The following is a 20,292-nucleotide window of genomic DNA, read 5'->3' as shown; positions in this document are numbered from 1 at the left end:
AAAGGTGAAACTCTTCTCTCCCGTCTTTCCCGTGTGACCTGAATGCAGCATCAGTGTTACAGGCTGTGACTCCTGTGAACAAACTGACACAGTGTGATGTCACATATATTTAAATGTGTCTTTACTGATGTTGTTTGAAGCTGCCAAAGGCTCAGTGAAGTTTCTACATGTCTTCCTGCAGTGAACATCACAGCAGGTCAACAAGTGAACTGTGAAAACTGATGCAGGACACAAGAGGGCGCCGTCATCCTGCTAACCAGAGATGTAGTGGAGGTTAAAGCAGCTCCGCTCACTTTGTCTGCATGTTTTACTCAAAGGAGACATATTATGCTCATTTTCAGGCTCATATCTTTATTTCAGGTGTCTTTCAGAAGACGTTTACAGGCTTTAATGTCCAAAAAACTGATGATTTTTCTCCCTCTGTCCACTGACGCTGTCTGAATGTTCAGCTCACACAGACTTCCACCTGCTGAAGTTCAGGTCGACCACTTGTGTTTGAAGGTTTTACTCCAAACTTCACTTTTCTTTACAACTAACAGTCACATTTTAATCATTTTCAGGTAAAGATGGAAGTCACATCATTGATTCATATGAATCATCAAATGAGCAGCAGAAGCAGCTGATCTGGTTCACCAGACTCCCTTAACAAATTGCATAATTTTAAGAGTTGTTTCATGAGGAGAAACTTTAAACGATTTGCGACACAGCTGCAGCAAATTCTGAATCATTGTCTCCTTATTGTAAATTCAGCATTAAATGAAAACAGTAAGTTGTGTGTCTCCTTGTAGAAAGTGTCAGTTTGTGGCAGCATGGCTGCACCAGCCTGTCTGCTTCTGTGTCTAAAGTGCTAAAGTCTGACCTGCCAACATTTAGCAGCTGTTTGAACACACTGTTTACACTCATTTCACCATTTACACTCAATTTATGAAAGAAGAAACATTTTATTGACGCTAAACATGTCACATTTTACAAATACACTAAACAGTAACCAGTATAGGCGACTTCTTTGTCCCCGTGGAGGAAGTCACCAGACTCCCTTTGAAAATGTCTCAATTTAGTGAGTTGTTGAGTTGGAGACACTTTATAAACTGTGTGAAACTCTGTCTCTGACTGATTCTTCATTATTTGTTCCTTCTTGTGAATTCAGCAAATGTTCTGCATGAACTTCTTTCTGTCTTTGTGTAAATGCTGTACGAAGTCTCCAGACACTTCAGTTGTTTAGGAGAACGCTGCAAAGCTACTTTAATGTTTTTGTTAATGACTGTTAGCACATTGGGATGAGCCATTATGAATCTATAGACTGGACAAAGCTGGCAGCCAATGTGACTTTGACAGACTCTGAATGAACACTGGCTCAACAGTTCATTGCAACCTTGTGATAATGTGTCTCATTTTGTTTATTTTCATGTTGTGTTTATGCTTCTCGATGCTTAATGAACGTGCTGAAGGAAAAGTGTTTTGTCACAACCTTCCACCTATAAAGTGGGATGTCTGAGACTGGACAGGTGAAGTTTCACTTGAGCAGTGAGTTATTATTGTTCAACAAATGTATTTAAGTAACGTATATGGTCCTAACGATGATAGTCGATGATTTATTTCTCTTAATCTCTGACCTGTCAGGTCAATACTTGATAGCAGGTGATGTGATTTGCACTTTGGACCCAGTGAAAGATCGTTCAACAGGCATCGACAACACACAGGCCAAATCAAGAAGACCGATCCAACAGTTGATGAAAGATTTAAATCTGTTGGATATTTGGAGACATCTTGATCCTAGCTCGATAGCTTCCTCATGCTACTCTAGTACTCACCAAACATACTCAGGTATTGATTACTTTTCAACTGCTTCCCAGGATTACAGATCGTCAGTACCACAGTGTCGTTATCTCTGACCATACAGCAGTTTCATTAATATATATCAGTAATAAAATGGTGTGCGACGCCCCTAAATGGCGTCTTCAAACAGGATGGCTTCAGGACCCGTCATTCATAGACTTCCTTGGTAAACAAATAGAGCTTTACTTTGAAACTAATACATGTGAAACCTCAGCACGTGTAAGATGGGAAGCATTCAAAGTATTCATCAGAGGTCAAATTATTGGCTTTTGTAGTTTAAACAGCCACACAAAAGATATATATCAGAAAACAACTGATAATACAGATGATCTTAATAAACTGCTGCTACTAAAGGGCCTGTTGTAATGAAATGTCAGCGAGTAGAGCAGCTGCAAAGGTACTGAAATAGAAAACAAGGTGACGAACATGGAGATAAAGCAGGAAGACGACTCGCATGGCAGATCAAACTAAGACAAACTGAGCGAGCTGTTACCACAACTGAAGGCCCATCGGGAAACATAAGAGATCCAGTGAAGATTAATGAAGCGTGTAGAGATTATTATGGAAAGCTGTGTGGTTCAGAGTGCTCTCCTAACTTGGACCTCCAGACGCAGTTCTTAGATAATCTTAACTTACCACAGATTTCAGAAGAAGATGAGATTCATCTAGAAGAAGAGTTAACACTGAAGGAAATATCAGAAGCTACTGATGCGATGTGTAAACGTGTAGATTTCCCAGATTCATCCAGTCATCATGACGGTCTCCACCTGAACTGCAGAGTCAAATGATCTGATGCATTCATGTTGTGGGATTCAGAGACGGAACAAGAAACTTTTGATTTCTTTGTTTGAACGCATCTCACATCAAAATACAGCTTTTAATCCAGATTATATTCTGAGTTTAACGTGTTCATCTGATGTGTTAGAATCACTGCAACCATGAAAAACTTTAATTAAACTATATTTTAGGAGAACAAATGAGCTGATTGTGAAAACTGGAGAGTCGTCATCAAACCCTCTGATTCTAAGAAGAGTTCACCTCCTAGAAACTGAAGTGATCAGTGTTTTTAACAGAGAAATGATCTCTGTTGTAAACAAGTGTTAAACAGTGTCTCTCTCAAACCTCCTCGTCCTGGAATGAAGCACAGCTGGATCAGCCCTCCCTCTTCTTCCTGCTCTCAAACACAGCAGCTCCACTCTGTCACTTTATCTCCTTGTTCCCTCCCCTTCAGATCTGCACTTTGAATGAGGGTGTAACCAGGAAGTGAAGGAGCTGACGAGCCTCATTCACTGCGGAAGCTCATGTTGTTCAGATCAGAGCTCAGACTAGTTTCAGTTATCAGGAAGTGAATCTCAGACAGTCGTCGACACGCGGAGGTGAAATGGCTCAACAAAACAATCAACTGGACCGAGCAAAGTTCTGCTGTTCCGTCTGTTTGGATCTACTGAAGGATCCGGTGACTATTCCTTGTGGACACAGCTACTGCATGAACTGTATTCAAAGCTACTGGGACAAAGAGAATGAGAAGAAAACCCACAGCTGCCCTCAGTGTAGGCAGAGCTTCACACCGAGGCCTGTCCTGGTGAAAAACACTATGTTAGCAGATTTAGTGGAGGAGCTGAAGAAGACTGGACTCCAAGCTGCTCCTGCTGATCTCTGCTATGCTGGACCTGAAGATGTGGCCTGTGATGTCTGCACTGGGAGGAAACTGAGAGCAGTTAAGTCCTGTTTGTCCTGTCCGGCCTCTTACTGTGAGAAACACCTGCAGCCTCACTATGAAGCAGCTCCTTTAAAGAAACACAAGCTGGTGGAGCCGTCAGAGAAGCTCCAGGAGAACATCTGCTCTCGTCACGATGAGGTGATGAAGATCTTCTGCCGTACTGATCAGCAGACCATCTGTATTTTGTGCTCCATGGACGAACATAAAGGCCACGACACAGTGTCAGCTGCAGCAGAGAGGACTGAGAGGCAGAGAGAGCTGGAGGGGAGTCGACAAAACATCCAGCAGAGAATCCAGCACAGAGAGGAAGATGTGAAGGTGCTTCAACAGGAGGTGGAGGCCATCAATGGCTCTGCTGATAAAGCAGTGGAGCACAGTGAGAAGATCTTCACCGAGCTGATCCGTCTCATGGAGCAAAGACGCTCTGAGGTGAAGCAGCAGGTCAGATCCCAGCAGGAAACTGAAGTGAGTCGAGTCAAAGAGCTTCAGGAGAAGCTGGAGCAGGAGATCACTGAGCTGAAGAGGAAAGACGCTGAGCTGAAGAAGCTCTCACACACAGAGGATCACAACCAGTTTCTACACAACTACCCCTCACTGTCAGCACTCAGTGAGTCTACACACTCATCCAGCATCAATATCCGTCCTCTGAGATACTTTGAGGATGTGACAGCAGCTGTGTCAGAGGCCAGAGACAAACTACAGGACGTCCTGAGAGACACATGGACAAACATCTCACTGACAGTGACTGAAGTGGATGTTTTACTGTCACAACCAGAGAACATGACCAGAGCTGGACTCTTAAGATATTCACGTGAAATCACACTGGATCCAAACACAGCACACACATGGCTGTTATTATCTGAGGGGAACAGGAAAGTAACAAACATCAGTCAACCACAGTCTTATTCTAGTCACCCAGACAGATTCACTGACTGGTGTCAGGTCCTGAGTAGAGAGAGTCTGACTGGACGTTGTTACTGGGAGGTGGAGTGGAGAGGGAGAGGAGTTTATGTAGCAGTCGCATACAAGAACATCAGCAGAGCAGGGAGTGTGAGTGGATTTGGACGAAATGACAAATCTTGGTCATTATGTTGTGTCAATGACAGTTATAACTTTTATCACAACAATGTCGAAACTCGCGTCTCAGGTCCTCGGTCCTCCAGAGTTGGAGTGTACCTGGATCACAGTGCAGGTATTCTGTCCTTCTACAGCGTCTCTGAAACCATCACTCTCCTCCACAGAGTCCAGACAACATTCACTGAACCTCTCTATGCTGGAGTTTGGGTTTATCCTGGATCCACTGCTGAGTTCAGTAAAGTCAAATAGACAGAAGTCATTTAAGGGACAGTGAGTTAAACTCTGAGTTTTAACTCTTAAACTTATTCTGTCTTCATGTTTGTGGCTGATTGTTGTGTGGTGTCTTCACCTGTCAATCAAACACGATGGGCGGGACTTTGACATCTTCTCATCTGTTGTTGTGTAAATGTTTGAGTGTCTTTAGGTGGCGCTCCTTCCTGTGTCTGTTTAACCATGGAGGCTCTCACTGCTCATGATGACTTTTGTTCAGCTGAACTGACATTTGTCTGCATGAAGATATAAACGTGTCTGTGCTCTAAATGTGTGTTGAATATTTGTACTGATGTGTTTGCATGTTGTTGTTTCTCTCCCACTGCATGAGTCTAAAGAGAGAAAGCAGCAGAGCTTCATTTATCCTACATATTTAGTTCTCATCACTTTGTACATGTTTAAATTCATCTATAATCACATTTACATTTATTTGTTTGGCAGAACAAAAGCTGTCGTTGTTCCAATCGTCACACAAATTCAATAATATATGAGGAAGATCATTTATTGTTTTCTTGTACGTAGCTGAGATTCAAACAAACTGATTGTGTGGATGAAGTGAAATCATTGAACCAGAGTCACTGAACAGACTTTACTGATGGGACGTGTGAACAAACTGAAGCTTTACATGGTGAATAAACAAACAGGAACAAAGTCTTTTCTTGTCATCTTTGTAGTGCTTCATGCAACATTAATAGGGAGTTTTGGGTTAAATATGGCTATCAATAACAATTAATGATTATCAGGGATAATTATTAATTATGATAAATAATAAGATCCAATTTATATTAGATCACCTCGGGGCACCACCCTTGAAGAACAGAAAAGATGGTCAATTCACCAAATCAGTCTCATAAAAATGTACTAAACTGTTTGTAACGGATTAATAATTAAGTTAATAACTACAACCAATATTGTCATAACAGCTGTAATGGTCGAAGGATTTTTGAGTTCTTGACAGTCGATGTTGGCAACATTCACTCTTGTACAATATAAAAATAGAAAGCATGAAGGTTCAAAAGTCTTTTATTTAACACAAAGATGAAAACACACTAACTAACATGTACTATATACAGCTGTGTGTGTGTGTGTGTGTGTGTGTGTGTGTGTGTGTGTGTGTGTGTGTGTGTGTGTGTGTGTGTGTGTGTGTGTGTGTGTGTCTGTGTGTGTGGCTCCACCTGCTGTTGTTTCTTGGTATAATTACAGCAGACGATCTACATTGAATGCTGCAGCACTACTGGTGTCGTTACTGTGAGAAACAATCATTTATTTAGCTGCTTTTTTTTTTTATTGAACTGACAAAGTTGAAGCTGCAGTTGAAGAGAAGAACAATGATCTCACGTCAGCTGAGTGTTTTCTTTGTTTCCTCTCCACGACATCACAGAGGCAAATATTTTACAACACGTTACTCGACACTTTAGAAAGTAAGAGTTTTACACACAGAATGTATGACGACTAAATAATAAACTACCCGACACTATTCAGTAAGTACAGCTGAAACCAGAGCAGCTCAGTAGAGCGCATACCTCCGCCAAGGCCCAGTAGTCAACTTTAGTTCAATCAAGCCTAATCCAAGATAACGTAAAACATTAAAAACACTTCCAGCTGCAGCAATTTGCTTTTCCATGTGGTGAACTCCAGTGGGCTGCGGTGACGTCCCGTCTTCCCCTCAAACAAGTGCGTGATGTTGCAAATCGATATTCAGCTCACAATCATCTACTGACGTCAGCCTGGAACATTTTACTGCAGCCACCGCTTTTTGTTGAGAAAATCAACATCTTCATCTGGAGTACAGAAGAAATGTACACACAGGAAGAAGTTCATGGGCTGGAACTGAAAATGGCAGCAGGGATTCTTCTGGAAACATCCTTTAATAATATCCAGCTGTGTGTCATGACGGCGTCCTGGTGTGTCCTTTCCTGTCTCTGCAGAGTTACCTGGACAAACTGCAGGAGGACATCGGTAAGACTCTTGAGAAGGTGAGCAGCAGAGAGAAATACATCAACAACCAGCTGGAGCATCTGATCCAGGAGTACCGCAGCGCTCAGGCCAAACTCAGCGAGGTAAACGCCAAAAGACAAGTATGAAAAACAAAAACTTCCAGCTGATCGATTGAAGGTTTTAGGAATGGGCAAAGACACAGAAAGGTTGTTCTGTCCTGATGCACGTTTGGATTTCAAGTTTGGAAATATAAATCATTCTTTATTTAAGGACCAAACACAAACCTGGTAACAAACACGTGTTCTCCAACAGGCAAAGGAGCACTACCAGCAGGCCAGTGGAGGAGTGACTGAGAGGACCAGAGTCCTGGCAGAGGTCAGTGAACACATCGTATGTTTTCATGTCACTGAGGTCGCGTCCGTGTGGAGAAAGACCCGACATTAACATCCATCTCTGGTGATGCGAACACAAACGGACGGCTCTAAATACAAGTGTAAATGACCACCAAGACGCTGGCGAGGTGGTCTGGGACACATTGGACCGCATTGTAAATGTCATGATGCGTCCCCGACAAGGACATCATCAGTGGAGGATGTGATGGTTGTTACGGTGACAAAATGGCTTGTCTGGGCTCTTAACCTGCCAATGTTAGCAGCAGATGTTAACACACTGTCTGTTTCAACCAACGCTTCAAACTAGCAACTGCAATATCACCAGACTCCCTTAACAAATCGCAGCATTTTGAGAGTTGGTGAGTGAGGAGAAACTTTACACGATTTGTGACACAGCTGCAGCAAATTCTTAATCATTGGTGCCTTCTTCTAAATTCAGCTTCTGTGTGTTACAGATCAGTGAAGAGCTGGAGAAGGTGAAGCAGGAGATGGAGGAGAAAGGCAGCAGCATGTCTGACGGAGGTGAATCTGATGACTGACTCTGTGTCTAAGTTAATTTGAAGGAATGAGCTGTCTGTGTTTGATACCGACCGCCTGTCTGTGTGTGATACCGACCGTCCGTCTGTGTTTGATACCGACCGCCTGTCTGTGTTTGGTACCGACCGTCTGTCTGTGTTTGATACCGACCGTCTGTCTGTGTTTGATACCGACCGCCTGTCTGTGTTTGATACCGACCGCCTGTCTGTATTTGATACCGACCGTCCGTCTGTGTTTGATACCGACCGTCTGTCTGTGTTTGATACCGACCGTCTGTCTGTGTTTGATACCGACCGTCCGTCTGTGTTTGATACCGACCGTCCGTCTGTGTTTGATACCGACCGTCCGTCTGTGTTTGATACCGACCGTCTGTCTGTGTTTGATTCCTCCTTCAGCTCCGGTGGTGAAGATCAAGCAGAGTTTGACCAAGCTGAAGCAGGAGATCGTTCAGATGGACGTGAGGATCGGCGTCGTTGAGCACACGCTGCTTCAGGCCAAACTCAAAGAGAAGTCCAACATGACACGCGACATGCACGCCACCAACATCCCCGAGACGGCCGCCGGGCCCTTCGCTTAGGTTGACCGGCACAAACAACAAACACCAGCAGCTGTCTCATGTATTTCTCATGACGTTGGATCTTTAACACTTGTGTCTCCACAGTGTCGGTCCGTCAGCTGGAACAGTTCATCAGTTTCACTCTTTGTCCTGAACGTCACTTATTTATTTCTCAGATACATTTTTTATGAAGAGTATCTGGTTTCCTTTTTTGTGAATATGAACATACAATAAATTTTTATTCCAACAATAATTTCTGTCTTTTGTTGAAGTTGAATTTGTTCTGTGAACATTTACTCTGAGCAAAAAGGCCACGAGACGTCAGCAGCAGAGAAACTCCTGAACCTGATGAGGTTTTAATTTTAAAACTCTGATTTTATTCACCTTTAAATGACAGAATGAAAACAGGTCCGATGTTCCAACACAAGAGGGCGCCGTCATCCTGCCAACCACAGATGTGTTGGAGGTTAAAGCTCCTCAGCTCACCTGTTATACAGTTTTAGTTAACAACATGTGTTGAGGCTGATGTGAGTCTTCATCATTAAGGTGCAGTGCGTCACACATCATGGTAAACGTGTGTCGGACCACTGAAAGTGCAGATTGGATCTGTGTTGCCTCCTTCAAACTACAGTCAGCTCTCTGTGTGAGGTTGATCCATCACACAGGACACATCGTCAGCCCGCTGCAGGAAGTTAAAGTGAGAGTCTTGAAGTTTAACACTCGTCGGTTTACACAGTAAAGATGATAAAATGTCTCCTTGTGATGCACCGGTGTTACGAGTCCTCATCTCTGACACTTCACCTTTTACACCCAGTGGAGAATTACATCATTTACAACTAAAAGAGCTTAAATTATTGTTTCATCAGCCTTTTTTTATTTTAACTTTAGTTTTTCCTCCTTTATTTCAGCTTCAAATCAGCCACGTTTTACAAAAGTCTTGTGGTTTCTTTTGGCCTGATGCGACTTCATGCGTCCACCTGCTGAAGTTCAGCTGATGATGTTGTGTTTGAAGAAGATTCGATTTCAAGATGAAACTTTCACATCAACAGTTTTCAGTCAGCCTGAAATCATTTTAAGGTCCCGATGATGGAAATCAAATGTTTGGCTGTGATCACACGAGGAAACAGACTAAAGTACATCCACTTTACTGATTTATTGATTCATATACATCATCACATGAACAGCAGAAGCAGCTGATCTGGTTCATTTGTGTCCTTCTGGGTTCAGAGTGACGACAAATATCTGGATTGATGATTTTAGTTTGAAGCTTGAAAAGCTGGTTTGACTCAGGTTGATGTTGTGAAACAGAAATGTTAATCATTAAACGTGAGAACATTTTATTCCAGCGGCTTCAGTGTTTTATGACAGGCTGGTTTGATGACTCCCTGTTGAAGGTCGACTGTTTTTATGAGCAGGAAAATAAAACTGAACACAATCTGAGGAAGAGTTAGAGAACTATGGAGCCGTCAGCAAAGCCTGAGGAGCCCAGAAATATTTCACAACTAAAAACTTTGATGTTGTCAAATGTGGAGCAGGTTTTAACTGAGGCTTCGTTGTAAACGAGCGAACAAAGTCCAGAGTCACAGAGCGGCTCCTCGTCCTGGAATGAAGCACAGCTGGATCAGCCCTCCCTCTTCTTCCTGCTCTCAAACACAGCAGCTCCACTCTGTCACTTTATCTCCTTGTTCCCTCCCCTTCAGATCTGCACTTTGAATGAGGGTGTAACCAGGAAGTGAAGGAGCTGACGAGCCTCATTCACTGCGGAAGCTCATGTTGTTCAGATCAGAGCTCAGACTAGTTTCAGTTATCAGGAAGTGAAACTCAGACAGTCGTCGACACTCGGAGGTGAAATGGCTCAACAAAACAATCAACTGGACCGAGCAAAGTTCTGCTGTTCCATCTGTTTGGAACTACTGAAGGATCCGGTGACTATTCCCTGTGGACACAGCTACTGCATGAACTGTATTCAAAGCTACTGGGACACAGAGGATGAGAAGAAAACCCACAGCTGCCCTCAGTGTAGGCAGAGCTTCACACCGAGGCCTGTCCTGGTGAAAAGCACCGTGTTAGCAGATTTAGTGGAGGAGCTGAAGAAGACTGGACTCCAAGCTGCTCCTGCTGATCTCTGCTATGCTGGACCTGAAGATGTGGCCTGTGATGTCTGCACTGGGAGGAAACTGAGAGCAGTTAAGTCCTGTTTGTTCTGTCTGATCTCTTTCTGTGAGAAACATCTTCAGCCTCACTTTGAAATTCCTGCCTATGAAAAACACAAGCTGGTGGAGCCGTCAGAGAAGCTCCAGGAGAACATCTGCTCTCGTCACGATGAGGTGATGAAGATCTTCTGCCGTACTGATCAGCAGTGTATCTGTATTTTGTGCTCCATGGACGAACATAAAGGCCACGACACAGTGTCAGCTGCAGCAGAGAGGACTGAGAGGCAGAGAGAGCTGGAGGGGAGTCGACAAAACATCCAGCAGAGGATCCAGGACAGAGAGGAAGATGTGAAGGTGCTTCAACAGGAGGTGGAGGCCATCAATGGCTCTGCTGATAAAGCAGCGGAGCACAGTGAGAAGATCTTCACCGAGCTGATCCGTCTCATGGAGAAAAGACGCTCTGATGTGAAGCAGCAGGTCAGATCCCAGCAGGAAACTGAAGTGAGTCGAGTCAAAGAGCTTCAGGAGAAGCTGGAGCAGGAGATCACTGAGCTGAAGAGGAAAGACGCTGAGCTGAAGAAGCTCTCACACACAGAGGATCACAACCAGTTTCTACACAACTGCCCCTCACTGTCAGCGCTCAGTGAGTCTACACACTCATCCAGCATCAATATCCGTCCTCTGAGATACTTTGAGGATGTGACAGCAGCTGTGTCAGAGGTCAGAGACAAACTACAGGACGTCCTGAGAGAGACATGGACAAACATCTCACTGACAGTGACTGAAGTGGATGTTTTACTGTCAAACCCACAACCAGAGCCTGAGACCAGAGCTGGACTCTTAAGATATTCACGTGAAATCACACTGGATCCAAACACAGTAAACACAAAGCTGTTATTATCTGAGGGGAACAGAAAAGTAACAAGAATGAGTCAACAACAGTCTTATTCTAGTCACCCAGACAGATTCACTTACTATGGTCAGGTCCTGAGTAGAGAGAGTCTGACTGGACGTTGTTACTGGGAGGTGGAGTGGAGAGGGAGAAATGTTGAAGTAGCAGTCGCATACAAGAATATCAACAGAACAGGGAGCTCTTATGAATGTTGGTTTGGACGAAATGACAAATCTTGGTCATTAGATTGTTACAATGACAGTTATAAATTTCATCACAACAAAGTCCAAACTCCCGTCTCAGGTCCTCGGTCCTCCAGAGTTGGAGTGTACCTGGATCACAGTGCAGGTATTCTGTCCTTCTACAGCGTCTCTGAAACCATCACTCTCCTCCACAGAGTCCAGACCACATTCACTCAGCCTCTCTATGCTGGAGTTTGGGTTTATTATACTGAATCCACTGCTGAGTTCAGTAAAGTCAAATAGACAGAAGTCATTTAAGGGACAGTGAGTTAAACTCTGAGTTTTAACTCTTAAACTTATTCCGTCTTCATGTTTGTGGCTGATTGTTGTGTGGTGTCTTCACCTGTCAATCAAACATGATGGGCGGGACTTTGACATCTTCTCACCTGTTGTTGTGTAAATGTTTGAGTGTCTTTAGGTGGCGCTCCTTCCTGTGTCTGTTTAACCATGGAGGCTCTCACTGCTCATGATGACTTTTGTTCAGCTGAACTGACATTTGTCTGCATGAAGATATAAACGTGTCTGTGCTCTAAATGTGTGTTGAATATTTGTACTGATGTGTTTGCATGTTGTTGTTTCTCTCCCACTGCATGAGTCTAAAGAGAGAAAGCAGCAGAGCTTCATTTATCCTACATATTTAGTTCTCATCACTTTGTACATGTTTAAATTCATCTATAATCACATTTACATTTATTTGTTTGGCAGAACAAAAGCTGTTGTTGTTGCAATCGTCACACAAATTCAATAATATATGAGGAAGATCATTTATTATTTTCTTGTACGTAGCTGAGATTCAAACAAACTGATTGTGTGGATGAAGTGAAATCATTGAACCAGAGTCATTGAACAGACTTTACTGATGGGACGTGTGAACAAACTGAAGCTTTACATGGTGAATAAACAAACAGGAACAAAGTCTTTTCTTGTCGTCTTCATTCCAGGGTCTCACACAGAGCTGATGGAGAACATGTGACACTAACATGAGAGTATAACTGAGGCACTTTTCCTCCTCAAACACCACAAAGTTCACAGTTCATGTTCAGAGCTGAAGCCGTCAGAAAATCATCAAATGAATAAATTATTCTTCACGTTTGGTTTCAAGTATTTCCATGTTGTTGAATCATAATTCTAGAAGTCAGAGAACTTAAAAAGCCTCAAATGTCACATTCCTAAATACTATTTACAACCTAAGAGCTGATGTGAAGAATATTTGTAAAGGTGAAACTCTTCTCTCCCGTCTTTCCCGTGTGACCTGAATGCAGCATCAGTGTTACAGGCTGTGACTCCTGTGAACAAACTGACACAGTGTGATGTCACATATATTTAAATGTGTCTTTACTGATGTTGTTTGAAGCTGCCAAAGGCTCAGTGAAGTTTCTACATGTCTTCCTGCAGTGAACATCACAGCAGGTCAACAAGTGAACTGTGAAAACTGATGCAGGACACAAGAGGGCGCCGTCATCCTGCTAACCAGAGATGTAGTGGAGGTTAAAGCAGCTCCGCTCACTTTGTCTGCATGTTTTACTCAAAGGAGACATATTATGCTCATTTTCAGGCTCATATTTTTATTTCAGGTGTCTTTCAGAAGACGTTTACAGGCTTTAATGTCCAAAAAACTGATGATTTTTCTCCCTCTGTCCACTGACGCTGTCTGAATGTTCAGCTCACACAGACTTCCACCTGCTGAAGTTCAGGTTGACCACTTATGTTTGAAGGTTTTACTCCAAACTTCACTTTTCTTTACAACTAACAGTCACATTTTAATCATTTTCAGGTAAAGATGGAAATCACATCATTGATTCATATGAATCATCAAATGAACAGCAGAAGCAGCTGATCTGGTTCACCAGACTCCCTTAACAAATTGCATAATTTTAAGAGTTGTTTCATGAGGAGAAACTTTAAACGATTTGTGACACAGCTGCAGCAAATTCTGAATCATTGTCTCCTTCTTGTAAATTCAGCATTAAATGAAAACAGTAAGTTGTGTGTTTCCTTGTAGAAAGTGTCAGTTTGTGGCAGCATGGCTGCACCAGCCTGTCTGCTTCTGTGTCTAAAGTGCTAAAGTCTGACCTGCCAACATTTAGCAGCTGTTTGAACACTGTTTACACTGATTTCACCATTTACACTCAATTTATGAAAGAAGAAACATTTTATTGATCTAAACATGTCACATTTTACAAATACACTAAACAGTAACCAGTATAGGCGACTTCTTTGTCCCCGTGGAGAAAGTCACCAGACTCCCTTTGAAAATGTCTCAATTTAGTGAGTTGTTGAGTTGGAGACACTTTATAAACTGTGTGAAACTCTGTCTCTGACTAATTCTTCATTATTTGTTCCTTCTTGTGAATTCAGCAAATGTTCTGCATGAACTTCTTTCTGTCTTTGTGTAAATGCTGTACGAAGTCTCCAGACACTTCAGTTGTTTAGGAGAACGCTGCAAAGCTACTTTAATGTTTTTTGTTAATGACTGTTAGCACATTGGGATGAGCCATTATGAATCTGTAGACTGGACAAAGCTGGCAGCCAATGTGACTTTGACAGACTCTGAATGAACACTGGCTCAACAGTTCATTGCAACCTTGTGATAATGTGTCTCATTTTGTTTATTTTCATATTGTGTTTATGCTTCTCGATGCTTAATGAACATGCTGAAGGAAAAGTGTTTTGTCACAACCTTCCACCTATAAAGTGGGATGTCTGAGACTGGACAGGTGAAGTTTCACTTGAGCAGTGAGTTATTATTGTTCAAAAAGTGTATTTAAGTAACGTATATGGTCCTAACGATGATAGTCGATGATTTATTTCTCTTAATCTCTAACCTGTCAGGTCAATACTTGATAGCAGGTGATGTGATTTGCACTTTGGACCCAGTGAAAGATCGTTCAACAGGCATCGACAACACACAGGCCAAATCAAGAAGACCGATCCAACAGTTGATGAAAGATTTAAATCTGTTGGATATTTGGAGACATCTTGATCCTAGCTCGATAGCTTCCTCATGCTACTCTAGTACTCACCAAACATACTCAGGTATTGATTACTTTTCAACTGCTTCCCAGGATTACAGATCGTCAGTACCACAGTGTCGTTATCTCTGACCATACAGCAGTTTCATTAATATATATCAGTAATAAAATGGTGTGCGACGCCCCTAAATGGCGTCTTCAAACAGGATGGCTTCAGGACCCGTCATTCATAGACTTCCTTGGTAAACAAATAGAGCTTTACTTTGAAACTAATACATGTGAAACCTCAGCATGTGTAAGATGGGAAGCATTCAAAGTATTCATTAGAGGTCAAATTATTGGCTTTTGTAGTTCAAACAGCCAAACAAAAGATATATATATATCAGAAAACAACTGAAAATACAGATGATCTTAATAAACTGCTGCTACTAAAGGGCATGTTGTAATGAAATGTCAGCGAGTAGAGCAGCTGCAAAGGTACTGAAATAGAAAACAAGGTGATGAACATGGAGATAAAGCAGGAAGAAGGTCTTCTCCCTGTGTCAGTGAGAGGAGCTTTGATTACATCACTACCAAAACCAGGGACAACTAACACAAGATGTGAAAACATGCGTCCAATGAAGGCTTCTCAACATCCTTCATGACCAGAGGGGCGAACAAGATGTTGCCATCCTATCACTGGATGCCCAAAAGGCCTTTGATAGGGTAGAAGGGCCTTATTTATTTGACCTGCTGACAAGGTTTGGTTTTGGGGAACGATTCTGCAAGTGGGTCAGGCTACTTTATAACAACCCTGTAGCTGAGGAGCTAACGGATAACATGGCGTCCAAACCATTCATCATTTCCAGAGGCTGTCGACAGGGGTCGCCTCTCTCTCCTCTCCTCTCTGCGATCTCCACTGAACCTTTGCAAATGCACTTAGAAGACACATGGTCATAACTTGTATTACTGTTGGTCAAGAGAAACATAAAATCGCCTTTTTGCAGATGATGTTCTTCTGTTTTTAAAACACCTCAGTAACTCTATCCCTGCTTTACTAGAGCTTATTAGTAATGTTGGGAAGATCTCTGGGTTCAAGATCAACAATACTAACAGCATGCTAATGTTACTGATGAGAGAGATGAACAACAATCCAAACACGGTGCATCCATTTTTAATACAACTGACTGCTTTACATATCTGAGCATGAAGATCGGACCAACACTTGAGAGTATTGTTTCAGTAAATTATGACCCTCTTTTAGAAAATACTTCTGATGCTATTGAAAGATGGACATCTTTACCCGTATCCACACTTGGTCGCATAAATATTTTGAAACTGAATATTCTGCCCAAGCTGTTATACCTGTTTCAAAATATCCCCTTGGTACCTCCGAAACACTTTTTTCTAAGACTTAATAAACTATTTACTAATTTCATAAGGAACAAAAGACGCCCTAAACTCTGCGGCAGGCTTTAAAGTACGTGCAGATAAAGGGGTTAAAACTGTAGTGGATCTATGTTCCTCCAGTAAACTTATGTCCTTTGAGGAAGTGGTCCACACATTCGATATCTCTACAAAACGTGTTTTTAAATACTTACAAATAAGAAATTTCATTTTCATTCCTCAATATAACTCTTTAGATACGCCTTCTTTATCAATGTTAGAGAAGGAAGTAGTGAAAGGTTGTTATAGCAGAGGCTTAATTTCACTACAATATGGCACTATAGCGTCAGGTCACAAGGTTCCTCAGGTAACAAACTTGAAGCATGGAGGAAGGATTCAAAGAGGACATCCGTGTGAATGATTGGATGGAGGCGTGTGAGGAAGCTCAAACCAGAACAGTAAATGTCAGAAGGATGTGAAGTGACTGATAGATAAAATCCTGAATATCAATACGCCGTTATCTGCAAACACATTGATATTACACTTATATCCTCTAAACGTGCCACTGAAGAGTCAGGAATATACATTTATAGACGTGTCTATTACAATTACTATTTTAATGTCTGTCATTTTTCTTTTCCTTAAGTGTCAAACATATTTATATGTATGTACCTTTATTATGTTAAAACTCAATAAGAAAATATTGATGAAAAAACATGTTCTCAAATGTGGAGCAGTTTTTAACTGAGGCTTCGTTGTAAACGAGCGAACAAAGTCCAGAGTCACAGAGCGGCTCCTCGTCCTGGAATGAAGCACAGCTGGATCAGCCCTCCCTCTTCTTCCTGCTCTCAAACACAGCAGCTCCACTCTGTCACTTTATCTCCTTGTTCCCTCCCCTTCAGATCTGCACTTTGAATGAGGGTGTAACCAGGAAGTGAAGGAGCTGACGAGCCTCATTCACTGCAGGAGCTCATGTTGTTCAGATCAGAGCTCAGACTAGTTTCAGTTATCAGGAAGTGAAACTCAGACAGTCGTTGACACTCGGAGGTGAAATGGCTCAACAAAACAATCAGCTGGACCGAGCAAAGTTCTGCTGTTCCATCTGTTTGGATCTACTGAAGGATCCTGTGACTATTCCCTGTGGACACAGCTACTGCATGAACTGTATTCAAAGCTACTGGGACACACTGGATGAGAAGAAAACCCACAGCTGCCCTCAGTGTAGGCAGAGCTTCACACCGAGGCCTGTCCTGGTGAAAAGCACCGTGTTAGCAGATTTAGTGGCGGAGCTGAAGAAGACTGGACTCCAAGCTGCTCCTGCTGATCTCTGCTATGCTGGACCTGAAGATGTGGCCTGTGATGTCTGCACTGGGAGGAAACTGAGAGCAGTTAAGTCCTGTTTGTCCTGTCCGGCCTCTTACTGTGAGAAACACCTTCAGCCTCACTTTGATGTGGCTCAATTCAAGAAACACAAGCTGGTGGAGCCGTCAGAGAAGCTCCAGGAGAACATCTGCTCTCGTCACAATGAGGTGATGAAGATCTTCTGCCGTACTGATCAGCAGACCATCTGTATTTTGTGCTCCATGGACGAACATAAAGGCCACGACACAGTGTCAGCTGCAGCAGAGAGGACTGAGAGGCAGAGAGAGCTGGAGGTGAGTCGACAAAACATCCAGCAGAGAATCCAGGACAGAGAGGAAGATGTGAAGGTGCTTCAACAGGAGGTGGAGGCCATCAATGGCTCTGCTGATAAAGCAGCGGAGCACAGTGAGAAGATCTTCACCGAGCTGATCCGTCTCATGGAGAAAAGACGCTCTGATGTGAAGCAGCAGGTCAGATCCCAGCGGGAAACTGAAGTGAGTCGAGTCAAAGAGCTTCAGGAGAAGCTGGAGCAGGAGATCACTGAGCTGAAGAGGAAAGACGCTGAGCTGAAGAAGCTCTCACACACAGAGGATCACAACCAGTTTCTCCACAACTACCCCTCACTGTCAGCACTCAGTGAGTCTACACACTCATCCAGCATCAATATCCGTCCTCTGAAGTACTTTGAGGATGTGACAGCAGCTGTGTCAGAGGTCAGAGACAAACTACAGGACGTCCTGAGAGAGACATGGACAAACATCTCACTGACAGTGACTCAAGTGGATGTTTTACTGTCACAACCAGAGAACAAGACCAGAGCTGGACTCTTAAGATATTCACGTGAAATCACACTGGATCCAAACACAGCACACACACATCTGTTATTATCTCAGGGGAACAGAAAAGTAACAAGAATGAGTCAACAACAGTCTTATTCTAGTCACCCAGACAGATTCACTTACTATGGTCAGGTCCTGAGTAGAGAGAGTCTGACTGGACGTTGTTACTGGGAGGTGGAGTGGAGAGGAGGAGGTGAAGTAGCAGTCGCATACAAGAGTATCAGGAGAGCAGGGAGCTATAATGAATCTTTGTTTGGACGAAATGACAAATCTTGGTCATTATATTGTTACAATGACAGTTATAAATTTTGGTACAACAATGTTGAAACTCCCGTCTCAGGTCCTCGGTCCTCCAGAGTTGGAGTGTACCTGGATCACAGTGCAGGTATTCTGTCCTTCTACAGCGTCTCTGAAACCATCACTCTCCTCCACAGAGTCCAGACCACATTCACTCAGCCTCTCTATGCTGGAGTTTTGGTTTGGTCTGAATCCACTGCTGAGTTCAGTAAAGTCAAATAGACAGAAGTCATTTAAGGGACAGTGAGTTAAACTCTGAGTTTTAACTCTTAAACTTATTCTGTCTTCATGTTTGTGGCTGATTGTTGTGTGGTGTCTTCACCTGTCAATCAAACATGATGGGCGGGACTTTGACATCTTCTCACCTGTTGTTGTGTAAATGTTTGAGTGTCTTTAGGTGGCGCTCCTTCCTGTGTCTGTTTAACCATGGAGGCTCTCACTGCTCATGATGACTTTTGTTCAGCTCAACTGACATTTGTCTGCATGAAGATATAAACGTGTCTGTGCTCTAAATGTGTGTTGAATATTTGTACTGATGTGTTTGCATGTTGTTGTTTCTCTTGTAGGAGATACACTAATAATAAATGTAATTTATTAGTCACTGGCGATTAATAAAACACTCGTTAATGGGGCACCACCTCCGTTGTTTTGTCTATTTGAATAATCCGGAGGTAATTAATCAAATTCGACTGGACAAGTTTAACTTGTATCAATTCTAATCAATTTCAGATCAATTTATTCAATCTCATAAATGAAGTAGTGAATTCTACACATATCCATCGGTTCTCCACATTAAAAACAAACCTGCACAGACAACGACATACGGTTAAATATGTTTATTGACTAAATAATTCAGGTTAAATAAATGAAATGGCAATTTAAATGAATAACAACAGGTAACAGGAAATGTGAAATAACTAAGTAATGGGTTATTAGTAGAATATGGGCTGATGGTGAGATCACGAGTTAGGTTGAAGCATTTAAATATTACGGTAGTAATTTTAATACTAACGAGACCCTAACCGAATTTCTCTTAAGCTACAAGATCAGAACCAGAGCCAGACACCATCTCATGTATCATGTGTGAATCCAGTGATGGAGAGCCTACTTTCTTAGCAGAGTTGCGGAGTCCGCGGCGGCGGATTCCCTCGGGTGATTTGGGGCTCTAGCTGGCAGTCCCGGTCCAATGGCCGAGGGTCAGCTCATCTGGTATCAGTCGGTTGGGCACCTCGGTCCGTTGTCTTAGGAAGAGGGCAGCTGGTCCCGTACCGATCCGGTGCAGATCTTGGCTCAATGCCCAGCGGGATGGTACCGCTAGCGAGCGATGGGGGCTTGTCAAAGAGTCTGTCTTTCGTTGGAAACCGCTTTCACGGTCTCGGACACAGCAAGTTGCTGTAGTGTCGTGATGATGATTGTGATAAAGATGTTCTTCTTCGTTTCTTCGAGTGGTTTTCAGGGTCTGACTTTATAAACTAAATTTAACTTCTTGAATAAAATAACTGAGGATGATACGTTGATCAGGCGGATCGTCCGTTGTTAGTTGATGCAAGATAATCTAAATTAAGTTCACTTCTTCAAAAGCAGGTTACGATACTTAACGGTATAAAACAAATTAAAACAGAACTTTGTTCTGGTACAAACTTAATAAAAGAAGCTAATCAATACTGCGAAAAATATAAAAGTGAGAAAAATCAACGCGTGAGCACTTCTGTTGAGATTGCTGTCTTGGAGCGTGTTTCAAAGTAAAGTAAAGAGCTTCAAAAATAAGTTACAAAAGAAAAACTTAAAACAAAAGAAAACTTAAAACTAAAACTGAACTAAAACTCTAAAAAAAACAACTGGCT

The 20,292-nt window shown here is 42.5% G+C and overlaps 4 protein-coding genes across 4 annotated transcripts; all 4 read left to right on the top strand.

Moving 5' to 3' along the window:
• The first annotated feature begins 2,957 nt into the window (after positions 1 to 2,957).
• LOC141017441 (tripartite motif-containing protein 16-like) lies at positions 2,958 to 5,554 on the top strand. The gene has a single exon (XM_073492169.1). The coding sequence runs from the start codon at positions 3,218 to 3,220 to the stop codon at positions 4,880 to 4,882; it is 1,665 nt and encodes a 554-aa protein (XP_073348270.1). The 5' UTR covers positions 2,958 to 3,217; the 3' UTR covers positions 4,883 to 5,554.
• A 677-nt stretch (positions 5,555 to 6,231) lies between these two features.
• On the top strand, positions 6,232 to 8,579 carry LOC141017096 (intraflagellar transport protein 57 homolog). The gene is made up of 5 exons (XM_073491712.1): positions 6,232 to 6,241; positions 6,785 to 6,963; positions 7,154 to 7,216; positions 7,689 to 7,755; positions 8,166 to 8,579. The coding sequence occupies exons 1-5, from the start codon at positions 6,232 to 6,234 to the stop codon at positions 8,345 to 8,347; spliced, it is 501 nt and encodes a 166-aa protein (XP_073347813.1). The 3' UTR covers positions 8,348 to 8,579.
• Positions 8,580 to 9,704: 1,125 nt separating this feature from the next.
• LOC141016626 (tripartite motif-containing protein 16-like) lies at positions 9,705 to 12,528 on the top strand. Its single transcript, XM_073491102.1, has one exon. It carries the CDS (start codon positions 10,177 to 10,179, stop codon positions 11,854 to 11,856), a length of 1,680 nt encoding a protein of 559 aa, XP_073347203.1. The 5' UTR covers positions 9,705 to 10,176; the 3' UTR covers positions 11,857 to 12,528.
• A 4,421-nt stretch (positions 12,529 to 16,949) lies between these two features.
• LOC141016627 (tripartite motif-containing protein 16-like) lies at positions 16,950 to 19,080 on the top strand. Its single transcript, XM_073491103.1, has one exon. It carries the CDS (start codon positions 17,003 to 17,005, stop codon positions 18,668 to 18,670), a length of 1,668 nt encoding a protein of 555 aa, XP_073347204.1. The 5' UTR covers positions 16,950 to 17,002; the 3' UTR covers positions 18,671 to 19,080.
• Positions 19,081 to 20,292: the final 1,212 nt, after the last annotated feature.

This window comes from Pagrus major, chromosome 21 (assembly GCF_040436345.1).
Source record: "Pagrus major chromosome 21, Pma_NU_1.0".
Taxonomy (NCBI): domain Eukaryota; kingdom Metazoa; phylum Chordata; class Actinopteri; order Spariformes; family Sparidae; genus Pagrus; species Pagrus major.
The sequence above is the reverse complement of the archived record's forward strand: the minus strand, read 5'-3'. Positions and strand labels throughout refer to the sequence as shown.

Bases quoted from the DNA above. Each gene is read 5' to 3' on its own strand.
- LOC141017441 (XM_073492169.1), top strand. From the start codon at position 3,218: ATGGCTCAACAAAACAATCAACTGGACCGAGCAAAGTTCTGCTGTTCC.
- LOC141017096 (XM_073491712.1), top strand. The intron at 7,217-7,688 runs GTCAGTGAACAC...TGTGTGTTACAG, and splicing joins GGACCAGAGTCCTGGCAGAG to ATCAGTGAAGAGCTGGAGAA. The intron at 7,756-8,165 runs GTGAATCTGATG...TTCCTCCTTCAG, and splicing joins CAGCAGCATGTCTGACGGAG to CTCCGGTGGTGAAGATCAAG.
- LOC141016626 (XM_073491102.1), top strand. From the start codon at position 10,177: ATGGCTCAACAAAACAATCAACTGGACCGAGCAAAGTTCTGCTGTTCC.
- LOC141016627 (XM_073491103.1), top strand. From the start codon at position 17,003: ATGGCTCAACAAAACAATCAGCTGGACCGAGCAAAGTTCTGCTGTTCC.